Here is a 9,452-nt window from a genome sequence, read left to right on the forward strand (position 1 = left end):
CCTTTTTTTGGCATGGGAGAGTGATGGAGACCTTGGATTAAGTTCATTTTCATTGATTTTGGTCAACTTTTGGAAAATTTTGGCCAAAATTTGGGATCTACAATGTAAGTTTAGGGTAGCCGAAGTTTAGGGTAGCCGAGCCAAATTTTGGGCAAGATTTTTTGGGAAATCTCTGCATCCCACGTTTTTGCTCTTCTCCCTCTTCTTGCTTGGTTTTTGGAGAGCTTTGGTGCTTCATTCCATGGCTATTAATTAATCTTGCCCAAGCTTAGGGAAATGGTTGGAGAGCAATATAGCTTCATTTCAAGCTCTTATGGTGGCCATTTTCTGTGCATTTTTGGCCCTTGAGAATGCAGCCATTTTTACCCTTCTTCATGGTGTTTGGAAACGTTCTCCAATGTGTAAGCAAGACATTAGAGTTTCTCATGAAAAATTAGAGATTCTACCACAAATTTGGGAAAATTGCTTCCCTAACATTCTTCTTTGGGAAAATTGCTTCCCTAACATTTTTCTCGAGGTGTGTATCTAGAAGTTTTTCCAGTATATTCTGTGTTTTTAACATAAGCCTTACTCGAATGATAGCAAACTACATACTGCTGAATTTCAAAACATCAAAACCAGGCTGCTGGAATCACAAGCAAATCAGCCATAGCCACAGCCATCTTCAAAGTATCTCACAGTTATGCTTAAGACACTCCCACAGCCACAGCCATCATACAACATCCTAGCAACAGCAATCATCAAATTATACAACTTTTTTGCAGAAACATCTTACACCATCCACTTCTCTCATGCAGTAAGTATCTCACAGTTTTGCTTAAGACCCTCCCTTCTTATCCCTGTTCCCTGTTGGACTTGCGGAAGGTTTTTGCGTAGCCAGGAAAACTTAATGCCACTAACCACCTCCCCTCTTTTTTAGAGTGCAAGTAGCCACTTTTTTAAAACAGAGAATATATAAGATAATTGAGTTGATATTTGCTTGTCCAATCTTTACACAAAAAAAAAACTGCCCTGACTGGAACAGATCTCAAGGTAGTCCTGTGAACACAGAATATATAACATAATTGATTTGATATTTGCTTCTCCACTCTTTACACAAAAAAAACTGCCCTGACTGGAACAGATCTCAAGGTAGTCCTGTGAACACCCACCCTGAAGCATTACAGTATTCATGGATTCATGAACAGCAGACTAAACAGACCATTCAACAACAGTCCCACCAAGTCTTCAACAAAGAACTTTGCAAGGATTGTCTGTGCTAGTGGCAGTTCCACTTTTCTTTACACGAGACAGAATGTGTTTGTTAGCAGGAAGCAAGCAAATTTTCTGCGTTCAGTTTACCATAAGCTTTCCTCCTCAATGCTGCTTCCGAGACCTTTGCCTGCTTCTTGTCCTTTGAACAGGAGCATTCACAACTGGCTCTGACACAGTTGCAAGCTCACTTGTGTCCATTATTTCAAAGTCTTCCTCATTCAACTGGTAAGATTGCTGGCGCAAAACTGTTGGCTGTTGTGGGTAACGTGCTGGTGATGGAGGTCGTGGCTCATAGCCCATGGGCAAGACAGGTGCAGATGGCTGGTAATCTGCATTTGATGGAGGCTTGGCTTGATAGCCTGAATGTGGCTCCTGATAGACTGGAGGTGGTGGCTCCTGATAGACTGGAGGTGGTGGCTGCTGATAGCCATAGGATGGCTCCTGATAAACTGGTGGCGGTGGCTGATAGCCAAAGGAAGCTGGCTGCGGCTGGGATTGAGAAATGTTCTGATTACAAACATGCAAAAATTATAACCTCTCTCGCTCTCTCTCTCTCTCTCTCAAATCTTCCTTGACCACTGCAACAATCTTTCTTTCTGTGGGGTCCCAATTGTTGGGCTTGATTTGTTTTCTAGGTCGCATGACGATCTTCTCTAGTTCACGAAGCCGTCCCTCGTGTTCTCTTCTCAGAGGTGGTTGATTTCTTCAAGCAGGTGAGTAGACCACTCATTGAGAGAGAGAGTCACAACCAAAAATCAATAAAAATGAACCGACGCAATCTAAGGCCCTGCAAATCCACCTGGCAAACTTTGCAATGAATGGTACATGGATAGAGATGAGGAGGAATACTTAGATGAACAACTACGTGATGCCGCCGAGCTACCAAATTCGACAAGATTGAGGTTCTATATCAGTAAGACAAAATTAAAGACACAAAGAACGGATCGTAGAGGAATAAGTCCAATGCAACTTAAGTAGAACGATACCACGGTCAGAAAGTTAGAGATCTAACCAATTAATAAATCTAAAATTAGTCTTCATCTCAACTAATGGGTCATTTTGGCCTTCTGCAAGTATTAATATGATTCTTTCTCTCATCAACACTGTTGTGTGCAAGTGGCCAGAAATACTACTCAAGCTAAACAAGTCCATAACATTAATACTTTTTCCCGTTTCAAAACAACAATCTCCAAAGCCAGCATTTGATTCCATTTAGGCTGCTGCAGAGCTTCTTAACCATTTTACGCTAGACCCACGGCCACAATGTTAGTGCATTCCAAAGTCAATCTGTCGACCTCTGCAGCCATCCTTTGAATTTAGCCTATCCATTCATGATGCAATTAAAATTAGTGTTTTCTTTAGAAGAGATTTGTTGCAGGTCAAGACCACTTTGCAAACAGTAAGTGCAATCGAGTTAAAATGCAGCTAGAGTCTAGACTGTGCCCTAATAGAAGGTGTTAGAGATAGTTTCTGTCTGACTCAAGTCTGCAGACTGCCCTGACACAACTTTCTGTATAAATATCTAAATTGCACGCAGAAATTCAGAATAATGTAATGATCTCTATAGAAGCATGGGAGGTCCCGCCTGAAGATAGAGCCCAAAATTCCTTGTGCTTGGCCTGTAAACTGGTCAGGTGGGCAGCAACTAGACAAGATGACTGGGCACCCATGTTGTAGTGAGAGAAAGGCTAATAATGTGAGCCCTCACATTAGACATGAGAATGCCATGGTAATCGATTGACAGGTTCAACTTCCTTGAGATATCCTAGTGCCTGATCTTAGCACATAAATCTGATCTATAAACATAGTATTGCAGCAGACAGGCAGTTTTCCCAAGCTTTATGATATAAAAACCTATGGTCTAGATTTCCCACAGATACAACTAATATAACCAATATCACATCTCATTAAAACAGTAAGAATACAAGTCACTAACTTTTTGCGGTCTCACCGAGCCTTGTGGTGGTGTTGAAGAAGGTGACTGTGATGCAACATACTGAAGAACTTCCATGAATCTGGACTGAGCATACACAGAACCCCTTTGCCAGTAACGGAATGCCAAATCACCTGCTCTCGTCCTCAACTCATTTAGATGTTGGTCAATCTCCCGCTCATGATTTGCCACAAATGGCTTCAGAAAAGTTGAGTACACATAAGTGGTTCCCTGAGTGAGCAATAAAAAAGGATACCCATTACACCAGGTAGAAGAAAATTCAGATGAATCGGAACAAACTTACAAGAAGCTCGTAGTCATGGATTCATACACAAGCATGCCCTGGTAGAGAGTCAACAGTGACAAATAGCTACTCGTAATTCTGAGTAGAAATAGCTAAAAAATCTAGCAAAAACCATGTACTCAAGAAAGTAAGAATCCAGGAAGCTTCCATTGAGCACTCTTTAGTTGAAATAAGAAAAAAATATATGCACATACAGCCATGCCAAAGGTGCATAATGGGATTCCATATTATTTGACACGTGTTCTTTAATCCCATCATCAAGTGTCACACGCCGAAGCCCTCTACCTAGATTATTGAGGTAATTTTGCATTTACTTTGGCGCATTACCTTGATAAAGCAAGAGACAAGAAAGAGGGATACACTGAAAACCCAATGTATTTGCTTTATTGAGATGTATACAATACAGATCATTAACTTTGACCTTATGACATCTCCTTCATTTCCTCAATGACTCAGACCTGTGATATGGATCCAGATTGACCAATAGCCGATCTTCCTACTCCAACGAGCTAAAAACCCAGTGTATTTGCTTTATTGAGATGTACAGATCATTAACTTTGACCTTATGACGTCTCCTTCATTTCCTCGATGACTCAGACCTGTGATATGGATCCAGATTGACCAATAGCCAATCTTCCTACTCCAACGAGCTAAAAACGGCCTATCTACTTGGAACTCTCCGATATACCCTTGGTCTAGCAATTGGCTGTAGTGAGACTCATGCCTTTGTCCTATGCGGGAGTGGAAGTGCTGTTGCCTTGCTGCTTGATGCCTCTTGGATGCTCTTGCTAATGCCTGTGGACCTACTCCGTGCCTGGAAGTCACGACTGAAGTGAGAAGGGACTATGGCTATTTATAGGGGACTTCACATCCCAACTTTTTCTCCTGGCCTGCTCGACCAGCAATCTCTGCTGCTCTTGGATGCTCTTGCTAATGCCTATGGACCTACTCCATGCCTGGAAGTCACGACTGAAGTGAGAAGGGACTACGGCTATTTATAGGGGACTTCACATCCCAATTTTTTCTCCTGGCCTGCTCGACCAGCAATCTCTGCTGCTGAACCTTACGGCTGTTACTCCGGATGCGCAGCATCACCTTTTTTTGTCGCATCTTTTTGTGGTGCCGTGCTAAGCAGCCATGAATGGTTGCATCATAGTAAGGATGACAGCCTCCCCCTGGGGTGTGCCCTGTTCCAGAGCCTATTCCCGGTGGTCCAGTGGTTCCTGGGTTTGCCCCTAGGGAAAAACCACTTGAGGAGCCTCTGCTAAAAAGCAATGACGTAAAGCCTGAGGCTCCTCCCTGCTCTAATGCCTGTTTTGAATTGAATCCTCCCAGCACTGTTTGTACCAAGAACCAAGGTGTGAAGCTTGAAGCTCCAACGGTTCCCCCTGCTCTTGTTCCAAACAATTCTGAAGTTCCAGCTCCTGAGCTTGCAAAGCCAAAGGCTCTTGATGAAAACAGCACTGTCTCCTATGGTTAAGGGAGGTCTTGCTCTTGTCCCTAACGGAATTGCGCTCTATCACTTGATCCTGGCACATTTGGACCGACTCCATGGATAGGTTGCTCTGGTGGGAGATTCTCCCAACCATCCGAGTGAGGGGTGTTGGGCACTAGGGGCTGAAAATACTCTAAAGGAGATCCTGTGATGAGGTCTCTTAGCCTCTCAACATTACTTCTTTGTGTAGGTGAGGGGGGGAGCTGGAGCACAGATCTCAAATAACTCGTCTTCCATACAGGGCTCCATCCTCACTGGTACTTTCCTAGTCCTAGGTTTCTCTTGAGCTAGTGTCCTTGCTGTTGCTCCTATCATCAATTGCCAAGGTACACCGGTGTGACTTCTGTAGGTCTCTTTAGCAATTCTTCATTTGCAAATGGCATACATTAGTTGGAGCTGGAGCACAGATCTCAAATAACTCGTCTTCCATACAGGGCTCCATCCTCACTGGTACTTTCCTAGTCCTAGGTTTCTCTTGAGCTAGTGTCCTTGCTGTTGCTCCTATCATCAATTGCCAAGGTACACCGGTGTGACTTCTGTAGGTCTCTTTGGCAATTCTTCATTTGCAAATGGCATACATTAGTTAAAGAATGAACGTGTCTTTTTTGAGAGAGAGAGATACATACTGTGTACATACATGCATGCATGCATACGTATCTATGTATGCGTGTGCACAAGCATAGTGCATTGCTGTCCAGGTTCGAACTTACCACTACATCTCCTCCCCCCCCCCAACCCCCCCGCGCGCGGGCGCACCCAAGCCAAAAATGAGCTCGTCTTTTGATGATGTAGTAAGAAAAAAATGGCATACCTTAGTCTTTGGATACCACAAGTAGATAATAAACGCAAGCTTGGCTTCATTGTACATTGGTAACCTGTTAAATTCACATAGTTGACTTTACTCCTCGATAAAAAGGAAAAGCCATGAGAACAAAAACAACAAGACAAAAAGTAGCTCAATCTCTGAAGTTGAATGAGAAAGTTACCATGATATGAAGGTATCTCCAAGCCTTTCCAGCATTGTAAGTACTGCAATTATTATCCTGAAACATGGAATTCACAAGTAAAGTCACAACCCCCAAATAAGGTGTATCAACAAGGAAATAGAGAAAAGTATAAGATGGGAACAAGTTCACTTGCACAAAAAGATATGACACACCTAAGTGAAATACACAAATAGAGAGATGGTGGTGGGGAGGAGGAGAAAAAGATGATCCCATGGGCAAGCTTTAGGGTAAACACCAAACCAAAGAAATGTGCAGGCGAGATAAAGCTCTCTAGAAAAAATAGCCTCTTAATCACCCAAGCTAATAGTAGCAAGGACACTCACAAAGGCATGTATACTCTCGGCAGCACCAACTTCTCTTCACTCGCAAAATATTTCAAACCCACCAATGCCATCTAGCATACCACACACAGCTATGGGAAACAAGGAAAGCAGAAACAGAAACTTTGAAGAGTTTGACACAGGAAACCCAATGCCAGAAAGGATGATGCACGCAAAAAGGACGAGAGAGAAGGAAAAAGGACGAGAGGAAATACAGTGCAAGATGAAAGGAAAAGAGATGAGAGGAAAGAACTGGGAGGAAAGAAAGAAGCATAAATCCAGTTACTTGACCTAAACCAGACTAAAAATCTAGGATGCAAAGGGAGAAATGGCACAGTTTTGGAATTAAAAACTAGAAACAGCTGAAACAAGGAAAATAGAGACAGAAACTTTGAGCAGGTTGACACAGGAAACCCAATGCCAGAAAGGATGATGCATGCAAAAAGGACGAGAGAGAAGGAAAAAGGAGGAGATGAAACAAGGACAGCAGAAACAGAAACTTTGAGAGGCTGACACAGGAAACCCGATGCCAGAAAGGATGATGCACGCAAAAAGGAGGAGAGAGAAGGAAAAAGGAGGAGAGGAAATAAAGTGCAAGATGAAAGGAAAAGAGATGAGACGACAGAAATGGGAGGAAAGAAAGAAAACATGAATCCAGTTACTTGACCTAAACCAGACTAAAAATCTGGGATGCAAAGGAAGAAATGGCACAGTTTTGGAATTAAAAACTAGAAACAGCTGAAACACATTTCAGACTTAAGTACCCCCAAAATGGCCTAGAGACTTCCCATTTTGGGGCATTTCCTCTTCCCAAATCTAGGGTGTCAAGGGGACAAGGCAGTGTTGTTGGGGAATTGGCCAAACAGAGGAAGGGAAACGGAGAAACATGCCTTTTCAGTTACGAACCCCCCCCCCTCCCCCGGGACGACCTGGAGGCTCCATTTCAAGGAGTTTCCCATGACTCCAGTACCACATACACAATCACACAACCTTCAAAACTGGGGCGAGTAGCAGCCAACAGCTCTGAAAGATTATTGTCACATGCATCCAGTAGCAAATGCAAAGGTCGTGGCTATCAAGGCAAGAATTCATTATGTGTATGAATTCATTATGTGTAACATGGCTTTCACATAGTACATGTCAATATGGCTGCCTGCTGATGCATGAGGGAGGAAAAATGACTCTGCTCAACCGCATTCAACGTGATAGTAACCAGGAAAACTTATCTGCTTACATAGAGATGAGAACACAGGAATGCACCTTTGTAAGTTTTGAAAATATGCAAGTGCAAGTTTACAAATTAAGTGATATTGAAATTTGCTCTCTCTGCAGGAAAAAAACAAACAAACAAACAAACAAACATGGCATATTTTATTTAGGGATTGCAAGCATGGCCCAAACATGCCAACTTACCAGTACTGGCACCAAAACTGCAGTTGCTCGACATCAGGCCGGATCTTTTCCACACTCTTGAAGCACTCGTAAGCCGGATAAACATACCCGGACACCATTCTAGAAACATGGGAAAACAAAAAAAAAGGCCATACTCAGATGGAGCGGAAACCCTAACACTTGTGTGATGCCATACCTGGACACCATTCTGGAAACATGCGAAAGCAAGCAGGCCATACTTGGAATGTGTAGAAACCCTAAAGCTGGTGTGATGCATACCCGGACACCATTCAAGAAAATGTGAGAATAAAAAGGCCATACTCAGATGGTGTGGAAATCCTACAACTCGTTACGGAAATCGCTTGAATAGAGTGCAATTTATGATGCTAGAAGGCGAACCGTGCAAAGAAATGCATTCCGGACCAGCCTTTAAGATAAAACAGACAGTGCAAGAGATCACACGGAACAGAAAAACCAAAGGCCTGTTTTTTTATGGTTAGCAGTGCAGAAGAAATCACAGAACAGGAAGGCCGAATAAAACCATGCTTGATGATCTCCCAAGGATGAAACATTACAGCACAGAGAACACGAAAAAAAATAGCTTACATGATTGCTCTGGTGATGAAGGAACCCATCATACTTGCTTGCTTTTTGCTGGAGAAGACCTCTGAAAACCCTAGCTATAACGGAGTTCCGAAACAACTGCTGGGAGTTTAACACTAAACGATGCTGCCTCCGTCTAAAATTGAGTTCAGCTCGAGATTAATGAGGCGCAACGTTTAACTGACGACCGGCTACGCCGGGAATCCCGCCCTCGCGCCCAAACAATCACCGCCTATAACCGGTCGCCGCTCTAAACGGTTGGAAGGGTACCTTGCACTCAAAGCCCCTCCACTTTTCTTTTGGGTTTATCGTTTATGTATTTTTTAATCGTGTTCACTAACTTTCATCTTAGACCGCCTTCACACGGTGTAAAAACTTCTGTGCGATAGCTTGGCCAAGCTAACTGTGCCAAAGTTGGCTTTTCTTTGTATAACTCGGCAATACGCCCCTCACTCCCTCACCACCCTCTCTCCCACTCCCTCCCACTCCCTCACCACCCTCACTCTTGCTCACTCGCTTCTGTGTGCATCCAGTCGGCCACCCCCCTTTGTTGGATTCAATTCAGATTAACAAAGCATTGTAAGGGAGAGAGGTGAGGCCATTAGCAGGGAGGCCCATGCCAAAGTCCATGAAGGATCCCTAAGCTGCAAATCCCTTGTGTATTCTGTTGTCTTCTATTGTGTCAAGTCATGGGGAAGATTGCTTTCTGCTTATAAGAGTGAAATCATGGAGATGAGAGACCAAGCATGGAGATGGGAAGCGAGAGATGCTACTGAAGGGGATGAAGGAGATAAACGTTGGATGTATTGGTACCTTCATAGGCCATTAGAGTGGTGATCTTTAATGGGGTGGCTCAAATGGGGCTGGTGCTTCTTCCCTTATTATGGATGGTAGTGAGTGATCAATGAATAATGGATGGTAGTGATCTTTTGGTGGTGGCTCCAATAGTAGCCTACGTGCACTATTTCAATTAGGTGGACGGAGTATGAGATGACGATATGAATGATACAAGCAATTTGAAAATGAGGCCAAAGTGGTTAGTAATGGAAATCAGGCACCTTGGAACACTTGACCACAATTAACCCCAGAGAGAAAGTGGCCGCCATGACCATCCTCTGATTGACTGTAAGTTTTGGTCAATCTA

The 9,452-nt window shown here is 43.3% G+C and overlaps 1 protein-coding gene across 4 annotated transcripts; it reads right to left on the bottom strand.

Annotated features, from left to right (window-relative positions):
- Positions 1–1,056: 1,056 nt before the first annotated feature.
- On the bottom strand, positions 1,057–8,475 carry LOC147633157 (putative HVA22-like protein g). Of its 4 annotated transcripts, none has more exons than XM_086806191.1 (6): positions 8,312–8,475; positions 7,727–7,825; positions 5,973–6,029; positions 5,798–5,861; positions 3,206–3,418; positions 1,057–1,743 (listed from the first exon to the last, which is right to left on the bottom strand). In XM_086806191.1, exons 1-6 carry the CDS (start codon positions 8,341–8,343, stop codon positions 1,357–1,359), a joined length of 852 nt encoding a protein of 283 aa, XP_086662317.1. In that variant the 5' UTR covers positions 8,344–8,475; the 3' UTR covers positions 1,057–1,356. The 4 variants fall into 4 exon arrangements, with proteins under 4 accessions (XP_086662317.1, XP_086662316.1, XP_086662315.1 ...); XM_086806190.1 differs by having other exon boundaries at positions 3,191–3,418; positions 8,312–8,473; XM_086806189.1 differs by having other exon boundaries at positions 1,057–1,761; positions 8,312–8,472.
- Positions 8,476–9,452: the final 977 nt, after the last annotated feature.

Source organism: Cibotium barometz, chromosome 12 (genome assembly GCF_041138505.1).
Source record: "Cibotium barometz isolate CiBa-2024 chromosome 12, ASM4113850v1, whole genome shotgun sequence".
Classification (NCBI taxonomy): Eukaryota; Viridiplantae; Streptophyta; class Polypodiopsida; order Cyatheales; family Cibotiaceae; genus Cibotium; species Cibotium barometz.